The sequence below is a fragment of the Megascapheus bottae genome, chromosome 28 (genome assembly GCF_031878675.1).
Source record: "Megascapheus bottae isolate mThoBot1 chromosome 28, mThoBot2.hap1, whole genome shotgun sequence".
In the NCBI taxonomy this organism is placed as follows: domain Eukaryota; kingdom Metazoa; phylum Chordata; class Mammalia; order Rodentia; family Geomyidae; genus Megascapheus; species Megascapheus bottae.
In genome coordinates this window covers 10,257,092-10,277,747 of record NC_143536.1, presented here as the reverse complement: position 1 = coordinate 10,277,747, position 20,656 = coordinate 10,257,092, and the positions used below count along the sequence as shown (strand labels likewise).

The following is a 20,656-nucleotide window of genomic DNA, read 5'->3' as shown; positions in this document are numbered from 1 at the left end:
AGGCTAGAGCTCTACCACTTGAGCCACAACACCATTTCTGGCTTTTTTTCTGTGTAGGTGGTACCAAGGAATCGAACCCGGGTCTTCGTGCATGCTAGGCAAGCACTCTACCACTAGGCCAAACTCCTGGCCCGGTTGGGAAGATTTCTATGAGCATATTATTAGCGGAGTGGGGTTGGTTTTGTTGCACTATCCAGGCCAGGGTCAGCCTCTCCATCACTCGCCCTCTTTCCAGCCCCCTGCTCAAAACATTTTCAACAGATGTAACTTCGTGTGTGTGTGTGTGTGTGTGTGTGTGTGTGTGTGTGTGTGTGTGTGTGTGTGTGTGCCAGCCCTGGGGTTTGAACTCAGGACCTGGGCACTATCCTTAGGATTTTTTTTTCATTCAAGGTTAGTACTCTACCACTTGAGCCACAGCTCCACTTCCGGCTTTCTTATGTGATTAATTGGAGGTAGAGTGTCACAGACATTTCTGCCTAGGTTGGCTTCGAGCCACCATCCTCAGATCCCCGCCTCCTGAGTAGCTAGGATGACAGGCGTGAGCCACCTCCATGGGGTTGTTCTATTTTCACATATGCAAATAAACTACCAGAGAGCAATTACCATCCCTCCTGACATTAACTGTCCCCAGTACCCCAATTGTGTTCAGGCTGTTATTTCTTGCACTCTCTTGGCTCAGTAAGCTAGAGGCCAGCCCCTCCTCCCTGCCCCCCTGGGTCACAGGTGTGCGGATGGGTGAGGGGAATAATTAACTGGCATCTTGAGGTTTCTGGCAGCTGTTTCACGTGGCTCCCTCCTTTCCAGTCCCCCCCCCCCAAGGCTGCTGGCATTCCCCAATTGTGCTAATCATTACAAATTGGTGCTTAATGAAGTCATAAGCAGAGATATTAGTACAGGGTTCTGGGTTGCCTGGCAGAGGCAGGCTCACAGGCCACGATGAATATTATTTGGCACTAAACAATGAATTGTGAATTCATCCCATAACAACAATAAAGGATCTCACAAACACGGTACTTCACTAACAAGTACGTTTGGCACCATCTCGTTTGCGCGAAGATGTGGAAGAATAAAAAGGCAAATTACCCTGTGATATTCAGGTCTGGGCAGTGATGACTTGTGAGGGAAGGTTGGGGGTATGTCGGGGGGAGGGGATTTCACTAGGAAAAGACATGGAAGAACTTTCTGGAATGATTGGTATCTAGCTATCCTCCTAGCTATCCAGGAAGCTGAGATCTGAGGATTGAGGATCAAAGCCCACCCAGGCAGGAAAGTCCCTAAGATTCTTCTCTCCGATAAACTACTCCCCACCCCCCAAAATGCCAGAAGTATTGCTGTGGCTCAAGTGGTAGAGCAGCCTTGAGCAAAAAAATTAAGGGATAGTGCCTCAGCCAAGTCCCAGGACCAGTGCATGTGGATCACTTTCTCTCTCTGTCTCCCTCTCTGTCTCTCTGTCTCTCTGTCTCTCTGTCTCTGTCTCTGTCTCTGTCTCTGTCTCTCTCTCTCTCTCTCTCTCTCTCTCTCTCTCTCTCTCACACACACACACACACACACACACACACACACACAAGATCTCTTGACATGTGTTTGTCAAATCTGAACATCACACTTTAATTTCAAAGAGCTCAGCCTCTGTGAGGAGGACTTGGATAAGAGTAGAAAAAGGAGTGGAATGATATCCCCATTACTGGTATATGTGGGTGGGGGGGAGGGGTCCTAGGGCTTGAACTCAGGCCCTGGGCTTTGTCCTTAAGCCTCTTTATGCTCAAGGCTAGCACTCTACCATTTGAGCCACAGAGCCACTTCTGGCTTTTTCTAAGTAGTTTGTTGGAGATAAGAGTCTCATGGGATTTTTTTTTCTGCCCAGGCTGGCTTGGAACCATGATCCTCAGATCTCAGCCTTCTGACTTAGCTAGGATGACAGGCATGAGCTGCCAGCACCCGGCTTGGATAGGCATTTTACCTGGGGTGTGGGGGGAAGTGAGAGCAGCTGGCTCCGGGTAGAGAATGGCCAGTCACACCAGGGTTGTCTTCTGTGCGCGTACATTTCAAGCCCCAAGGGCTTGCCCTTGGTGGGGGGCTGCTACCTCCATATCACAGAGGAACAAAGAGAGGCACCAGGAACCTAAATCTCACCTGTGCCAGGTGAATTCCCCCTGGGTTGCTGGAACCCAGGGCTGCCTGAGGGATGGGGTCCTGGCTCAGATGGGCGCTGGCCACCTCCTCAGGCACCAGTGTCCTGAGTTCTGGACCCTGGTCTGGAAGAAGAAGGGCCTGTGCCTTGTTCTCTTTGTAATTTCCAGAGGAGGTGACCCTTTCAGAGGGTGACCAGGAGGGACAGACAGCCACCATTCCTGGGGACCATGAGCATGATTCTGTAGAGTTAATGATTCTGCGCGTGGCTATCCCCAATTGTAGGGTGATTGGTGAGCTGTGAGGGGGGCAGGAAACCTCCTAGCCTGGCCCCCCACAAGTGACATTTGATTATCACTGAGCTCTGTCCCTGGCTGGCTACAGATAAGCAAGGAATGGGGGCTTAGACAGTTCCCAAGGAAGATGGGATCCTTGTTTTGTTGTCACCAGGGTGACTGCTTAGCGTCCATCGACCTCTAAAGCCAGCTGGACATGGACAGGTAAATAAGCAGCCAGGCGGAGAGCCGGAAGAGCCAGGGCCCAGGCCGCCCATGACTGAGTACCGGCCGGGATAGGAGCCTGGTCAGGCTAAGCTCAGTCACAACCCCAGGCTCCCACGGCTACGTGTGCCACCCCTAGCCCCTGCCTCTCGTGGATGGCTATAAAGCCAGCCTCCCCCTGCTCTTCTCTCTTACATTCTTAGGGACTGAGAGAGAATGCGGGGTGCCAGCCTGGTGCAATGCAGCTTGCCAGGGGACCTGGGGACACAGTGTGGTCTCGGTGGGTCTGGAAAGGGCCCAGGAAAGGGCTGAGGACCTGCATGGGTGGCAGAATGGCTGCAATGGGTGGACTTCCAGTGACGCACGCAGTCCCAGGGGCTCAGCCTACCCCTGAATTTCCAAGGCAATCTCTCGTTTCCTCCACGGAAGCGGAAGTGTTAGCTCCAGGTAGACAGGGCCTGTGTTTGGAGGGGTCTGCTCTCATCGGGATGTTGTGTACCTTAGGGGCGCATGGGCTTCTCATGCCCTGTTTTATCTACTTACTCAACGCAGGGTTTGTTTTCCTTTTGGCTTTGCTCCAGCTCTTGGCTGGTTCTTGACTAGTTGAGCCACACATCTCCACTTCTAGTATTTTGCTGGCTAGCTGGAGACGGGAATCTCTTGGATTTGTCTGCCAAGGATGGCTGTGAACCTCGATCCTCAGATTTTGGTCTCCTGAATAGACTTAAGATTAGAGGCGTGAGCCACTGCCCCGCTGGGCTCCTAACTCACTTTTAACAACCCTCCACTCCCAGGGGTTCTGCTGACTGCAGAACAAGGAAGGAAGGGGTGCTCGGTGATGTGGGTTTAACCTTTCCAAAGACATCGTCTGGATGTCACTGAAGAATAGTGGCACAGTGTTCTCCTTTTACAAAAATATATTTCATATAATAAATGCGCAATAAACGTTTAACAGGGAACTCCGAAGGTGATTTCATCTTGATTTTTCATCACCGCACTCCTGGCTTCCCGGCAGCACATTCATTTTCCTGCTGTACATCTGTGACCCGGGGAGAGGGTTTTCTGTAGGTAGAAGAGCAGGGGGCTCTGGATGCCCCCAGCAGATTTTGGACAAGGAGCCTGGGGCCTACATGGACAGGGGTTGGGGGGGAGAGTGCTGGGCAGGGGTGAAATAAATCTTCTTGTGCACCGGTAGTGGGAACTCCTGGAAGCTGGCAGTTCCCAGGGCTGAAAATATCCACAAAGCTCAAGCAGCAGGAAACCCGTGGGAATCTGTTCTGGGTGTCCATGGTAGCTTTTGTCCAGGGACCAAGCTGTGAGCTAGGGATTGAAACCAGCGCCTCAGGTATGCTAGGCAAGTGCTCTGCCACTTGAACCAGGCACCATGCCATTCTAGACCTTTGGATGCTTTTCTTTAATTGTTGTTTTGAAATGGGATTTCACTAAATAGTCATCTGGTTTCAGACTCTTGATCCTCCTTGGTCTTGGCTTCTCCACTGTCTGGGTACCTCCACAGCTGCCTGCCGGGCCATTTGCATGTGGTCGCTCCATGGATGATAATGACCGTTAGATGTCATTTCAAACCACCACTCACTATTGCACAGCATGCGACTGAGCTAACCAGAGATTCCCTGAGGTCCCTGAGCTCGTGTCATAGCCTCCACCCCAGTATCACAGATAAATTCTGTGTTTGCATAAGGGACCTCAAAATAAATGATCCAGGGGCGGGGAGTTTGGCCTAGTGGTAGAGTGCTTGCCTAGCATGCACAAAGACCCGGGTTCGATTCCTCAGTACCACATACATAGAAAAAAAAAATAAATGATCCAATCAGATCATAAGGGTACACGCTGGTCCGGACGAGATCTGTGTTTTCAATCATTCTTGTGGTCTCATATCACAGCAGCCTGGGCAGACTATCGCAGCGTGTGACACTGCCTCCCCTCTGCTTTATACATCCTAACAGCTATCACTGCTGAGAAGGGGAAACTGAGGCCCAGCTTGGGAAGTGACTTGTCCCCAGGAACAAAGAGGTAGGAGATGCTGGGAGAGCCTAGCTGGTCCACATTCTGTGTCTCCTCCCGTGCTGACCTCAGGGCCATGCATCTGGGTTTGTGGGTGCCCTCCCCTCCCTTGATACATGTCCCAGCTTTGGGTAGTGAGTGAGGGTGCCCTCAGGGAGGGGCAGAGAGCCTGTGGAGTGGGGCCAGGGCACATGCCTGCCCAAGGCTCGGGTTCATTCTTTCCTTTGGACCCCACAACCTGCCCCATCAGGTCCACCCAAAAGTCCAGGCAGCTTGTCACAAACCAGAGAGGTGGCACAGATGCACGGAAACCAACTTTATTTTGGACGGACAGACCAAGCACACGGGGAGCCCCACGCCACAGCGGGGCAGGCCTCTTCCAGGCCTCGACTCTTCTCTTGAGGGTGGCTGGGGTGCCTGGCTCCAGACTGAGGATACCAGGGAGCCTGGCTGGTCTCCATCTCTCTCCAGGGCTTGTGGAGTCGAGCAGTCATCAATGGCGGCCACGGTCCCAGGAGGCCGGAAGGAGATCCAGGGTGGAGCTGGTGAGCGACAGACATGCCACTGGGTGAGCTTGTGTTACTGAGATGGGGTCTCACTGTGCACCCCAGAATGGCCTCAGCACCACCGTCTTGCCTCAGTCTCTTAAGTGATGAGCTTACAGGCAGGTGCTACTACCCTCGGCTTCAGGATGGTAAGGTTTTGAGGGGATGGACAGGTGGGATGGGAGGGCCTGGGGCAGGCAGTCACACTGTCGTGACTGTCACTTTCTCTTTTTTTCCTGCCAGGTAGTCAGGAGGTAAATAGATTCATAATACAGTGATGCTGAGATCAAGCCACTCACCTCTCTCTCTGTTTTTGTCAGTCATGGGGCTTGAACTCACAGCCTGAGTCCTGTGCCTGGGCTTTTTTGCTCAAGGCACTTCGAGCCACAGCTCCACTCTCACTTTTCTGATGGTTAATTGGAGAGAACTGTCTCACAGACTTTTCCTTCCCCGGGCTGACCTGGAACTGCAGTCCTCAGTTCTCAGCCTCCTGTGTAGCTAGGATGACAGGCGTGAGCCACCAGAGCCTGCAGACCTTTTATTTTATTTTAATGTGATGGTCACAGGCATTTGGGACAGTAACAGGAAGCTGATTGAGACAGGACCCAAGTTTCTAAGGGTGAGGAAGACTGGAAATGGATGGCTTCCCCTGCATGCTGGGCCCCAAGTGACAGCTCAGGTGTTCTCATTTAACCCATGACAGTGTGTCTTCATCTGGGGACAGTGCATAGCTGGCCTAAAGCCTCCTGGGTGTTTATAGGACAGGACAGGACACAGCCTGAGGGCTTGCTGGGTTCCAGAGTCACGCTAGGAGTGAGGATGTATTATTGTGTTGTTCAGAATCCCACAGCCTCGGGGCCAGGTGCTGTGGCTCATGCCTATAACGTCAGCTACTTGGGGAGGTGCGAGGAGGCAGACCACAGTCCCTGGCTGGGCAAACACTCTAGCTGGAAAAAGATGTAGCAGGGACACAATTAGGTGAGTGCTTCGTTATTGCAGAGAGCCACGCTCAGGGGAGGGAACAGGAGCAGAGATTTACAAAAACCAGTGGCAGAGATGTTTCCTGAGCCTCACGCTAAGTGTCATTCCCCTCCAGGGCGCCATGGCCTTTACTTGGCCTTTGAAATGGCTTTTCCGAGTCCCAGAGAGCATAATAATGCAAATGAGTATCAGAGCTCCACTCTGTAATTGAGAACAGAGAGAAGGCCGTGTCAAGTCAAATTAATTTGGTCTGATACACTCTGAACTTGTCCCCATGAATGGGCAGGGATAGTGACCGGCTTATGGAGGCCGACGGGGGCTGGGGGAAGGGGTCTTCTTGAAGGTGCAGGTGTGTGCTGGTGGGGGCTGTGGGGCTTGTGGGGGGTCAAGGCTGAGCCACAGGGCCATGTGAGCTGAGGTTCAGGGACAGAGGCTGGCGGCCTTAATGAACCACTCTCACTTCACTCACCACACAGGCCTACAGAAAAAGGTCCGTCAGTCAAAGTGAAGATGACTGCTACAATTATGTGTCTGCCTTGGGCTTTGAACTCAGGGCATTCGAATCATACTCTACCCACTTGAGCCACACTACACCTCCAGCTTAGCTTTTTTTTTAAAACTATTAATTGGAGATAATGGTCTTATAAATGTTTCTATCTAGGCTGGCCCTGAAACCATAATCCTCTGAATGACACCCCCCTGAATAGCTGAGATTACAGGCATGAGCCATGGGCGCCCAGCTTTGACTTGAGTATGTTGTGCCCATAGCCCAATGTGGCCCTCTGAGGAGCTGCCATACTTGCTGGTTCTTTCAGCATGCTGGTGGAATAGCTCACAGTCCCTCGGACCCTAGCTGTGGAGGGATTAAAAATGTGGGAATCCAGCTGGGTGCTGGTGGCTCAAGCCTCTCATCCTAGCTACTCAGGGGGGGCTGAGATCTGAGGATTGCGGTTCAAAGCCAGCCTCAGCAGGAAAGTCTATAAGAGTCTTATCTCCAAGAAACTAACCAGAAAAGGCCAGAAAGGGCACTATGGCTCAAGTGGTAGAGTGCTAGCCTTGAGTACAAAGAGACTCAAGGGCAGCACCCAGGCCCAGAGTTCAAGCCCCAGGACCTAAAGAAAAAAAAAAAAAGTGAGACTCAGCTGTAAAAGCCATGTTCTGTATCCATGTCCTGGAAGACCCTCTGAGGCCTCTCAAAGGATTAAAGGCACTGTGAGGTGGGGCGGCACAGGGGATGAGGAAGGGCGGGGGGGATGGACGGATGGATCCTGAGGCTGTTACCTCCTCCAATCCCTACTTCTGCAGGTATTTCTTCATGATGCTCTCCACATCCTTGTCTCTCCTGGTGGTGCCCAGCTCCGGGCGCTCTGGCGATGTCCGCTCCCCACCATCACCCTGGAGCCTCGGGAGTGACGGCCGACTCTTGGCGCTGGGGTTGCTTTTGAGGGACACGATGGAACTGGAGGAGGAGGAAGAGTCGGAGAGGTGAGCGGGGTCTTCCTGGGGCCCTGGGCTCTTTTTCTCCCAGGTCTTCATCGCAGAGATGAAGGAGGGGTCGGACTCTTCCATCTCAAAGTGGACGGTGGGGTGCTGCTTGTCTTTGGCTGCTCGGGCCAGGGACGGAGGGGTGGCAGGCTTCCGGATGGCCGGGAGGAAGTCATCGAAGTCCCCTTGGGACTGGCGTCCATAGTGGAGGCTGGGAAGCTTCCAGCTAAAGGAGTCGCCACTGAGGGGTTCCTCCATCAGGTGGGCAAACTGGCGGTTCTGGAAGACTAGGGGCTCGGTCCCCAGGTCCAAGCTGCCCGCGTCGTCCACCGAGGCCTCCAGACACCGTCGGCGTGGACGCAGGGAGGGCGACAGCAGCGGGTCCCGGCGTGCGCAGGGGGGGCTCAGCTGTCTCCCCAGGCTCGTTCCAGTCTCCAGGAGGGATTCACAGGAGCTGAACCGAGTCTTTGTCCTGTCCGGAAGCAGCTCGGTGCCCGTGGCACCCTCGGAGGGAATGCTCTTGAGACTGGCACATCGCAGCAACCCAGAACCCCCCTTGGCTCCCAGGGGAGCCTGGGCCCTGAGCCCAAGGGACAAGGCCCCCTCGTCGCTGCTGGCCCTGCCCCTTCGCAGTGCAGAGGCCCCGGTGGTCTGGTAGATGGGGAGTGTGGGCCAGTCCTCGAGATGCAGTGGGGACCCCTGGCCCCCTCTCTGGGCCCTCTTCCTACGAAGGCCTTCCACGAACTCCGAAAGAGCCGCTGAGGGGCTGGGAAGCTTGTCCCTGGGCAGAGGGGACCTAGCCGGGCTCAGGGAACCCAGCGAGGGGGACACAGCTCCTGGTCTCTCTGAGGCCGTCCTCTGATCCTCTGGATGACAGGGGGAGTGGAGAGATACACCATCACCTCTTGAGGCCTGGGGTCCACCTTCCCAGGCTCTGCCCAGCGCCACTGAGGCCGGCGCTGATCTCCCGGCCTCTCTGGCCTCCTCCTTTGTCCTGTACCGGAAGAACAATACAGCCTTGAGAAATGGTGCAATCCATGCAATCTCTGCACCCAGCTCAGGGGCTCAGACGTTTTTGGTGTTGAAGATGCTCTACGGCATCCCAGTGAAAGCCCACGGAATCTCTGTGAGCGGTTCCTCGTGGCTGTCAGTGTGCAATGTCTGCCTCATCACTCCCTGCTACATTCTCCAGGGGCTGGGGGCTCACACCTGACATCCTAGCTACTCAGGAGGCTGAGTTCCAAGAATCACAGTTCAAAGCCAGCCTGGGAAGGAAAGTCCATAAGACTCTTATCTCCAATGAACCAGCAAAAAAAATGCTGGAGCTGTGGTTCAAGCAGTAGAGTTCTAGCCTGAAGCAAATAATGACTAAAGAATAATGCCCAGGCCCCAGGTTCAAGCTCTAGGACTAGCACGTGCGCGCACACACACACACACACACACACACACACACACACACAGGCATACACACACAATCAACAATAAAACCTAAACCATACACAAGAGCACAGAAGCCTTCTATTCCAGGGCCCTGTGCACATGACATAGAGAGAGTCTGGTATAACTGAAGCCAAAAGCATGTTGCCTAGGAAAAGTTGGAGCCTCCCAGTGAGGTAAATTTAGATGTAAAATAAAAGATGTCCTTTTAAAGGCCACCATCTGTCAGTCATTTCTTTAACACACAAGACCCCTGTGTGCTCTAAGAGAACCAATCCCTCTCAGTCCACCAGCAAAGTCATAATTTATGCATTCAAAAACAAAACCAAAAATGAATGCAGCAATGGCAGATTTGGACAAGGCAGACAGAGCTGGGCCCAGGACTGCAGAGCAGAGGAGAGCTGGGGGCACACAGGTTTCCTGTGATCAGCCTGGTAGCACAGACTACCTGATGGCAATGCAGGGACAGGCAGGCCATCAGGGAGCCAGTCTTTGTCACCAGGGAAAGGGTGACTGGGGCTGTGGTTATTCTGGGGGGGGGCACTTTGGGTATTGAATCTTTGCACCCCTGCCTCACTCCATAAGTAAACATAAGTTTCTAATATACTGCATCCCTTGATGTAAAAGGGATATCATGAGTGCTTCCCCTTGCACCTCCCTCAAAATCCTAAAGGAATAGACAGACCTGTCTAGTCTAGGGGGTCAGAGGTCAAGGTTGTTGTGACCTTTGGGGAAGGAAGGGGGTCCTGACTTGGACTGCAGGAGCTCCAGGTGCACGGGCGGGACGTCGCTTTGGATTTGGGATATGATGAGCTCTCTCACCAAGCTCACTTTTGGAGGCGATGGTCGCAGGCCTGCCTTCCGGCACACAGGTCTGCTCCCATCATCAACTCACTGGGGACCAAACTTCAGGTCAATCCCAGGTGCACAGATTTGGACAGAAAATTCCAAACCATCGACCCCATCGGCTTTCTCTCTGCTCCAACCATCCTTTTGCCGAGAGCGTCAAATTTCCGAGAAGTTTTCCAGCCCTACCCTCTGGGTCCTGGGGTTCTAGAGAGGCCTCTGCCCTTTTACTGGGCCTGTGTCCTTGAAAGGCTCTGCTGGCTCAGGCTTTGAGGTCCATGCACCCATGGGGTGTGTCTGTTAGCAATCTTACCCATGAACCTTCCAACTGGCAATGGCCCAGCAAGAGGCATCCCATCCTAGGAAGAAAAGTGGTCAACTATCATATGCCTGAGGGGATGAAAATGACTGGGAGCTACAGACACCGAGAATAGTATATAAATCCTACATCTGCTTGGAGACACAGCACTATCCCTTCACACATCCATAATTAATGAGCTAATTACCACCAGAGTCTTATCTAATCATTGAGGCCACCCTCTCACCATCCCACTCACGGCATCCTGTCTCTGGTGGAATAATTGGGTTTCCCTTGAAAGCGACCTACAACTTGATTTTAAAAATAAAAACAATACCCTGTAATTTTTTTTAGATTGCTTTACTAATTCAAGTCAACCTTATATCAAATAAAAGCAAATGGGAAATGGCAAAGTGTGTGGGGAGAAAAAAATCTAACAATATATGTTTTTTTGTTGTTGTTGTTTTCTTTTACACTAACAAACCTCAAGTCAAGAGCATGGGCTGGTGAGAATGTTTATGGAGAGCAAATTTTCCCGCAGAAAAAGGAAACAAAAAAAAATCATAATGCTATCTCATAGCCAAACACAAAAACAGTTGTGTTAAATCGGCACCAAGGCAAATGAAACATACAACAGTAATTAGCAAAGATTACACAGTAATTAAAATCACCGTGATTATGTGAGTGAGAATAATTTATACAATAATCGCCTTACACACACTGCGGTGTAGAACAAGGCTGACAGAACAGTAAGGAGCCAGCTGGGTAACAAGTTCATCCTCTCCCTCCCTCCGCCCCTTCCTCCTCCCCCTCTCTGTCTCTGTCTCTCTCTCTCTTTAACTTTCTTCATGCCCACAGTTCACTTTTCCCCCCTCCACGGCAAACATTTGCTATGCTTTTTGTTTTCTTCCACTCCATCTCATGCTTCGGTTTCTTTGTGGGGGTCCCCTGCTCCCCCACAGAGGTCCATCGAGACTCACAGCACCTCCGGAGGCAGGTGAGAACCCTGACTTGGGCCTGAGGTAGGAAATGTCTTCCCTCTCTTGGTCTATTCTGACTCATTATGGGGTGGCCAGGCGACTCGCTCAGGCTTAGGTCCCTTATGGTCGGCTTGAGGATGATGTGGGCCCAAGTTTGGGGTTGTTGGCTGTCATGCTGCTGCCTCAGAATGGAACCAACACAGGAGAAGTCAGAGTGGAGAGGTTGGTGAGAAACCAGGTTCCTGAGATGGTTGGTGAGCCCCCGATCCAGCAGTACCCGAAGCTCTCGCTCTCCCCTAACATATCCCCAGCTATAGGAGGACATGATTACTTTTCCCTCTAGCTTAAGCCAGGTTGGATCAGATTTTGTCACTCATGCCCACAAGAGACCTAACACTTGACAAAGGAGCCCTGGCAATCTGTATCTGGGGTTCCAAGGAAGCGATCTCTTTGGATGTCCTCAAACACACAAAGTCCAACATATTCAAAATGAGCTCACCAATGTCCCACTGGAGTGTCCAGGGATTTCCCATGAGCTCTTCCTTTCCTGTTGGAAACCCCCCTCTGGACCGGGGGCAGGGAGGGTGAAGAGCCAGCAGTGGCATTCCATAGGAGGAAACCACGGATAATATGTTTTCCTTTTCAGGAGATGGTGCCATGCTGTGGGGTGCCAGGAGTGGGGTGAGCTCACTCCAAAGGGGTGTGGAAAGGTCTTTGCCTTTGACAGCCTGGCAGACAGGCATCCCCAGGAGGGTACAGAGGAAAGAAGAAAAGCTCTTGGGGAGGGGAATCCGCAAGCATGAGGGGACAAGTGGTGATGGGGACAGGAGCTGAGGTGGCTCAGGGCTCCAGCTCCAGCATCTTGATGACTGACAGAACCCCCACCCACTCAATGACCACAGTAGACAGGTGTGCAGAGGGCAGAGCATCCTGAGGGCTTGAACCCCTAAGAAGGTTTGAACCTCCGTGAGGTTGTCAGGAAGCCATCTGAGGAGACAGTGAGACAAACTGGGAAAAGAAAAAATAATACAAACTGGGGAGGAAGAAATGAAAAGAACTATGGGAGTGGGCGGCACCAGGAGAGAGGGATGGGATGAACAGGGATAGATACTGTCCAAGCATTTTGTATGTGAAAACTCGACCAATGAAATGGCTTTGGGAAGAGGGAGGGGGTGCAAGAGAGTGAAAAGGGGGGAAATTTGAGGGGGGTGCACTATACGTGTATGCACGGAAATAAGACCGACATTATCTCGGTGAACTAATATATGCTGATGAAACGAATCTTTAAAAGGGAGGAGCATGGCTCACGTGAGAAAGGGCCTGTCGCGTGTGAGGCCCTGGGTTTAATTTCTAACAACACACACACACACACACACACACACACACACACACACACATCTTGGGAAGACCTAAGAGTGATTGGTTTTGATTTGAGAGCCACCTGCTCCCAGCTGGGGCTTAAAATTATGAGAATTAATTAGCTGTCATTAGATGGAGAGAAAAAAAATCTATGCAAGGGAGTGGGGGTGGCACCAGACACCCCAGCTTTTGAGGGCTGGGGGGAGAAGGAAGAGACTCTGGGAAGGGGGAGGCTGAGGGAGATCAGAAACGTCAGCAAGGCAAGTGAACCGAGCCCCCCCCTCCCCCCCCCCCCCCCCCCCCCGGCATGAGGCCCATTCAGCAGGACAATATGGTCCAGGGAAGAAGGTTCAGTGGCAAGGGCTGACTTGGGACTTTGATAAACTGAGGCATGAGACGGGGGAGGGGGAAAGCAAGGCCCACATGGTAAGTGTAGAGCCTCCTGGGGAGGAGATGGATGGGAAAGGGGGAGGGGGAGAGCAAGGCCCACATGGTAAGTGTAGAGCCTCCTGGGGAGGAGATGGATGGGAAAGGCAGAGAAATGCCAGGAGAGGGGGTGCAGGATGAGGGGCACAAAATGTGGTCAGAATAGAAGGGATCCCCGGAGGGAACCTGGAAGATCGGGGGTAAGAGGCTGAGGAGGGAAGGTGGGGGTGCAGGAGAGGGTGGGACTCTGTGAGATGGACATGCTCGCTGCCCAGTTAAACAAGGGCAGACAATGACAAGGATGAGGCAGACAGGAGCCTTCAGTGCTTGAGGCTCAGACACATAAACCCTGCAGTTCTGTGGGTGACCCCACTGGGGGTCCTGCTCAGCATGGAGGTGGGGTGGGCCACCAAGATTCAGTGTCTGCTTGGAAAGCCCAGCATGCTGTAAGGACAAGGCCCAATGCATTGACCAGGGCTCCAGAGGACAGGGAGGAGTGACCAGGCAATCGATACAGGCCCAGGGGACCCAGGTCCCCTGGGAGCAGCCCGGGACAGTCTGGCACCCACTGCCCCTGCTGAGCCCATGAGTCCCATCCCCAGGCCCCACAGAGGTAATTTAGACTATTCATCTTGGGGACACTTGCCTCTACCAGTGGCGCAGCCTGAGCCCCAAGCTGCCCCATCACAGAGCTTTAGACAGACTTCTTTCTAGCCAACGTCGGATAAATAATCGGGAGAGATGTCTAAGAGGCTCAGCAAACTGAGCCTTTTCCCCTGTGCCAGGAATGGGGTGGCGGGCAAGGATGCAGGACTTGGGGGGAGTTTTTTGGCATGTGCTCTACGGAGATGGCGCGGGATGCACAACACATGTTTCTATCTTTATAGGGGCTTAAAAGAAGGGGCAATGCAGGTACCTCCATGGGGTTGGCGGGCATGGGGAGAAGGGGGGAGAGGGGAAAGGGGTGTGTCTCCAGTAGATTCCAGAAGGAAAGGCAAGAGAGGACGAGGCCCTCATTTCCCACGGAGAACACGGCTCTTTCTGCCCACCGGGCCTCTGTCTTCCATTCAGAGCAACCATCAGATAATCTTGCTTTCATGGGCTCCCCAAACATCTGCCCCCCACAACCTGACATCGTCCTTCCTTTGGTATTTCCTCACTCCATCTTTCAGCCTAAGATTATCTGCAGACATTTGCCACTTACTGAGTACGTCCTAGTTTAGCACAGACCCCCCTCCCTCTCCCCCATCCCCACGGGCTTACTTCTTTTGGTTGTAATGATCCCAGGCTTTTGAGCAAGCCAGCCAGGATGGGGTGGCCTGGATTTGCTCCCTTAGACTGTGGTTTTCTGGGTTATCACCAAAGCCCTTCTGGTATCACAGAGGCAGTGCGATTTCATCTTAATTACACATCTGCTTAATCCATAATTTCTGATTTATGGCCATTCAATCCTAATTACAAGAGGGTCATCCTTGAAAGAGGAAACCAAGCAAGCTTAGAGAAATGGAGCTAGCTACAGAGCAAGGGGTGGTGGGCAGGCGGGGGTGGGGGAGACATAAGTCATGAATTAAGGATGAACACCCCCCTCCCCGCCAAGGTCACCTCCAGCGAACGCTATTGCTGGAAGTTCAGTAGATTTTGTGGGTGTCCAATCTCTGGCCGTGACCGAATTAAGTTTTATCTCTTGTAGGAGGACAATAAACTCCTGACATTTAAACAGTGCTGACATGTCCACCTCAACTTTTGTCCTTTTTGTGGTGAGTGGTTCACAGTGTGCTTGCCTGGAAATTTTTGGGCCCAGGCAATCATCTTACCTCAGCCTCCTGACCAGCTGAAGCTACAGGTATACAACACTCAGCTCTACTATCAACATAAGACAGCGTCGGCACATTTCCTTGCTCTGTTTTCACACATGTGTAGGAAGTACTTTAGATATATTCCCTCTTCCTCCTGAAATCCTCACCCAACAAATGGACAAAGAAGATTTTTTTTTTCTTTTTGCCAGTCCCAGGGCTTCAACTCAGTGCCTGAGCACTGTTCCTGGGCTTTCTCAAGGCTAGAGCTCTACCACTTCAGGCTTTTTCTAGGTATGTGGTACCGAGGAATCGAACCCGGGTCTTTGTGCATGCTAGATGAGCACTCTATCACTAGGCCAAACTCCCAGCCCCAAGATTTCTTTATAATGACTCCCTATTGAAAACAACAACCAAAACCCTTTAGGGACCATCATACTTAGCAAGAAATTAAGCCCATAGTACCCTGAACGGAAATCTGGTGATCTCTCTTCAGTGGAAGCAGCTGTAATGGCCGTGACTATCTTTGTTAGCAATTCAAATATTGTAGTTTGTTTTCTTTTTTAGTTGGTTATGGGGCTTGAACTCAGGACCTGGGCACTATCCCTGAGCTTCTTTGTGTTCAAGATTAGTGCTCTACCACTTGACCCACAGCACCATTTCTGGTTTTTGAGTAGTTAATTGGAGATACAAGTCTCACAGGGACTTTTCTGCCTGGGCTGGCTTGCAACTGCAATCCTCAGATCTCCGTCTGCCGAGTAGTTAGGATTAGAAGCATAAGCCCCCAGGGCCCATCTATGTAGTTTAATCATCAGAACAGGATGTGGAGACCCAGTGAGGACGAAATGACCTTGCTTAACAAAAAAATCACACAGCTAGGGGGACGTGGCTGGGTCCTACCTCAATCGGTCAGTGCTGTAACAGTCGCTGTCTGAGGAGCAAAAGACTTAAACAGCCTATGACATCTGAGATCCTCTGTGCGGTGCTCTAGGCCTCAGAGATGGCCTAGAGAAGGATGATGGCTCTTACCTTGGACTCAGGACATGGCTGCTGCTGGCTGACTGTCTTGAGGGTGTCCTCTACGATGTCTGTGGCTAGGGACAGGGTGCAGCTCGGCCAGGACTGCAGGCTGCCCTCCGGCTGGAAGCTGATGATGGAGGCATTGTCTCTGGACAACACAGAAACAGTGGTCCTGAACACAGCATAGTGTCGGAAATGGCGACGCTTGCTTCGGCCCATCGTGAGTGCCATGCTGATGACCCACCACCCACCCGTCCTTCCGCTCTGGGATCCAGAACGGTCCCCTGACCACATCCGAGGGCATCATGCTGGGCACTGAGCTTTGGACCAGAGGATAAGTCAAGTACATAAGTCCACGTTCCTTTCTATCCCTGGGGCAAGTCTTGGAGAGCACAGGCTTTGCTTTACCTGGGTTGTGAAAGTCGTGCAGGCTGAGGCCCGTGTGGGAAACTCCATAATTTTTTCCTGCCTGAGATGTGTATGCGCACACATCTGTGGATGTGTGTGTGCACGCGTGTGTATGTGTGTGCCAAGACATAGATAGATCAAGGGATCGACCAACCCCATCCTCAGGGCTCCACCCTAGCAGAGCAGATACCTAGCTGTGGAATACAGGGGGAGACACGAGGGCAGGCGTTCACCAGCCATAGGCAGGGTGCCTCTCTGTGCCTTGGGAAGGTAAAAACCTCCCTCTCCACAGGGCCTGTGTGCAGACAAGTGTGCAGGCGGTCTGCTGTGGAGGACGGAAATGAAGCTCAGAATGTGCAGGATGAAGATGTCACTCCACACATCTCTTCATATGCCATGAAAAGTGTCTGGGGACAGCATCGCAAGGATGCGGGGGGTGGGAATCCCTGTGTCTGGCTGTGCTGGACATTTGGTTATGTGTCCTGCATCCTGGCATTGTCTGCTGGTGACACCCCACATGGAGGCGTCCTCCTTCTGAGAGCCACACAAATGGGGAAGCATCCCACCCCCTCCAGCTCCGCCCGCCACTTACGTCCTCCTTCCTTGCCACGGCTGCTACAGTCCACTGCTGTCTGGACACTGGGAGGGAGGCAGAGAGAGAGAGAGAGAGAGAGAGAGAGAGGAGAGAGAGAGAGAGAAGAGAGAGAGAGAGAGAGAGAGAGAGAGGGAGGAGATGAGGGAGGGAGGGAGGGGAGGGAGGTGAGGGAGGGGAGGGAGGGAGGGGAGGGAGAGAGAGAGTTTGTTACAGGGTTGGGCACAGTCTTTTGGGGATGGCAGCCCCATCTCCAACCTCTGCTGCTGTGTGATCTTCGGGCAGTAGCTTGTCCTTTCTGGGCCTCTTGCCTTTCTGTGTAAATTGTGACTAATAGCCTGCCTCTGCCCCTAAACTTGTGGGGACAGAGCACAACCGCGACAGAGAGCTCAGCAGATTCCTGGTGAGGAGACAGCACTATCTAAAAGAGAACAACCATCCTGGCACTTCTCCTTCCTTCTTTCCTTCTCTTCCCTTCCCTTTTGCTCCCTTCCCCTCCCTCCTTTCCCCTCGTTTTCTTTTCTTTTCTGTACAACTAGAGCTGCTGGATTTTTTTTTTACTGCATTGTTATTTATATTCTTACGTTATTTATGTTCTTATTGATATTCTTTATGAAGTCTGCAAATCAGACCTAGAGTACGGAATGGTGGGAGACTACAAACCTGATGCCCTGGGCACACACTGCACTTAATCTGTTCAGCCCATGCTTGAGCCCAGGGCTGTACTGGGCACCCCTGCAGCCCCACCCTCATGCCCACCCTCCTCCCCTCTCTGCCCAGGAATGATCTGTACACATGGCACCCTCTGTATGCCCCCTGTTGCTGGGCTGCTCAGCCATCAGAGTCCGCGGAAGGGGAACAGGGAAGGAACAGTGCTGATCTTCCCGGTATTCCTTTCTCTCTTTTGTCTCCCTGGGCTGGCACTGACCCTCCACGACAGGTCAAAGCTCTTCTTGTAAGGGATCCCTCTCCTTATGCAGTCACTGCCCCACCCTGCCCCACTGCCTCCCCACCGCACTCTCTTCCTCTTCCCCTGCCCCCCATCTTCTCTCTGGCCTCCAGAGGTCACCCTTCTTTTGCCACCCGCCATGAATAATCACCTAGCATTTCACTCAGAGAACAGGCTGATAGCCAGGCACCGGCTGGTCACACTGTCATCCGACCTACTCAAAGGGCTAAAAAACTGAGGATCCTGGTTCAAAGCCATCCTGGGCAGGAAAGACTGAGACTCATCTCTATATGAACCACCAGAAAATTGGAAGTGACGCTGTGGCTCAAAGTGGTAGAGCGCTACCCTTGAGTACAAACAGCTCACAGACAGTGCCCAGGACCAGAGTTCCAGCCTCAGGACTGACCAGAAAAAACCAGCAAGCAGAGAGCAAGCCTCATCCGAGGCCTGCACGATCCAACCTACATGTGGAAAAAAAATGCAAGATAAGAAACAGTTATCACTCGCAAACCTCTCTGTCTGTCGTCTGTCTGTCTGTTTCATCTTGGAAAGGAACCAGCCAGGAGGGCAGAAGCACACAGGCAGGCTGCAGGTGAAACCCCAGTGGCCATGGCACCTGGATTCGGCGTCTGCCTACCCAGAGGACTTGAGCCGGGTGAAGGGGGTTCTGACTCCGAAGATCAAGTTCAGATCTGTCTGGTGGGTCTGCCCAGTGACCCAGCTAGGAGGGAGCCCCTCCTTCCCCAGCCAAGGTGCTGCCAGCCTGGGGTGCAACTGCTCCCCACTCACCAGGGTGATGTTTACAAAGCTGAGCACTTGAAGTAAAGAGGGCCCGGGTGGCAGCCTGAGAGGGGGGCTGGCTCCTTGGAACTAGCATTGCTAGCAGAGGACAGAGAGAGACAGAGGGTCTGGGGTGAGGAGGGGATGGGGAAGGGGCCCCTGCCTGATCCTGATCCCATATGGGGTAGAATTGATGACTAGTTCTTCCAGATACACAAAACACAGAAGCCTTGAGTTCTAGAACGTTCCACACACAGGTTACCAGGGTTCAAGAAGGACTAAGAGGATGCCTCAGCCCAATTTGTCTCTCTCCCTCTCCCCCGACCCCACAACCTACTGCTGACTTCCTCTCTTCATCCAGGTGAAAGACACTTCATCCTGAGCTAGAATCTTCTGACAGGCTTTGCTTTCATATAAAAACGGGGAGGGAGTTTGAAATCCACTGACGTCATCTCGAGCCGTGAGGATCACAGGCTCCACCAGGTAGACAGACCTCGTGTGCACGCCTGACGTCCTGGCACTGACTGTGGCTGTGGGTGTGGGTATGGCCTGCCTGCAGGGTGGACGAGCAGAGGCTTTGCTGGGCAGTGGTGCTGTCCGTCCTGCGGGTCTGTGGTGTGGCCCAGCTGAAACTGGAACCCACATCTCTTAACATGAGGCTCCTTTCTCTCACTTTGGTGCACGCAGATTTTTTTTTGTTGTGTCTTTTACATGAACTTGTGCCAGGAATTTGCACACAGCAAATGGATGGTGGGTGAGATCATTGATTAATTGTCTTCAGATCTATTCCTTGAGGGCTCAGCTTTGCCTGACAGCCATACTCTAAATGCAAATATCAGTGTGTGTGTGTGTGTGTGTGTGTGTGTGAGAGAGAGAGAGAGAGAGAGAGAGAGAGAGAAAGAGAGAGAGAGAGAGAGAGACAGACAGACAGACAGACAGACAGACAGACAGAGACAGAGAGACAGAGACAGGCATGGAGTACATTTTACATGGAGCTGACTTGGTCATCAGAAGTATGGGTGACGTGGCCAGACCCTGAGAGCTGAAGTCCTGACTCAGTGACTTACTGGGTGGGTTGGAGCAAAGGTTCTGGACTTTCCTGAGCCCCAGGATACCTGTCTGTAATCTAGGAATAGTTGGGGCAGGCATCTTGGAGGTTCGGGGGGTCAGGCATGTTAGTGGGCAGCATGGCCCAGGAGGAACTAAGTGGGTGGTTGGCAAAGGGCCCCTAGCCTTCACAAAGGCCATTCTGCTCTGGGGCAGGGGGGCTTTCCAATCTGACCAAAGTCACTACTAGAGGTAGTGAAGAAATGATGGCCCACGCCTCTCCTCAGAGGCAGCGGCATCTTTGGGGAGACCCAGATCTTTCTCCCTGCCCCGCTCTGCAGCCTACTTTTAGCTAGTTTATAAAAGGACGTTAAGCTGGAAAATGCTCAATTTACACTCACCCCGGTAACAGAGGACTCTCTTCTAGAACATTCACCTCAAAATGAGCCCAGTTGGAACAATGCATGTTTAAGCCACTTGGAAGGTCAGAGATCATCAGGGAGACCCTCCCCTCCCTCTGCCCCCCACAACTCCTCACCAAAGCATCAGCTGGAGCAGCTGCAGGAATACACGAGGTGGGGGGGGGGAGGCACTCTCCGCCAACCTCCCTCCCTCCCTCCCTCCCTCCCTTCCTCTTTCTGTGAATAGCGAGGTGAGCTCCTGGCCTGGGGAAGCAACCCAGAGCACTTGCCTATTCATCTAACTAGGCTCAACTCACAGCTCCAGGCTGTGGTGGGGATGGCTGGTATTTCAAGACTGCCTCCTACGCCACCTTACTTTCCAAGCACGTAGCCATGTTTCCAGCCTGGAAGGCCTGTTAATACTCAGATTTAATTCTCAACATGGGAAATGTGACTTTTATAATTTGAACAGCTCTCTTAAAGTGCATGCATTCCCTCTCTCTCTCCCTCTCCCTCTCCTTCCCTCCCTCTCTCTGTCTCTCTGTCTCTCTCTCTGTCTTTCTCTCTCTGTCTCTCTCTGTCTCTCTCTCTCTCTCTCTCTCTCTCTCTCTCTCTCTCTCTCTCTCTCTCTCTCTCTCTCTCTCTCTCTCTCGTCAC

General features: G+C 52.5%; 1 protein-coding gene across 1 annotated transcript in view; it reads right to left on the bottom strand.

Moving 5' to 3' along the window:
• Positions 1 to 4,953: 4,953 nt before the first annotated feature.
• Positions 4,954 to 20,656, bottom strand: part of Myo18b (myosin XVIIIB) — a 93,026-nt gene continuing 77,323 nt past the window's right edge. The window contains 5 exon segments of the mRNA XM_090320070.1: positions 4,954 to 5,194; positions 7,460 to 8,657; positions 15,832 to 15,881; positions 15,883 to 15,968; positions 16,823 to 16,869. Coding sequence (XP_090176196.1) covers positions 7,472 to 8,657; positions 15,832 to 15,881; positions 15,883 to 15,968; positions 16,823 to 16,869 — 1,369 coding nt within the window. The 3' untranslated portion in view covers positions 4,954 to 5,194; positions 7,460 to 7,471.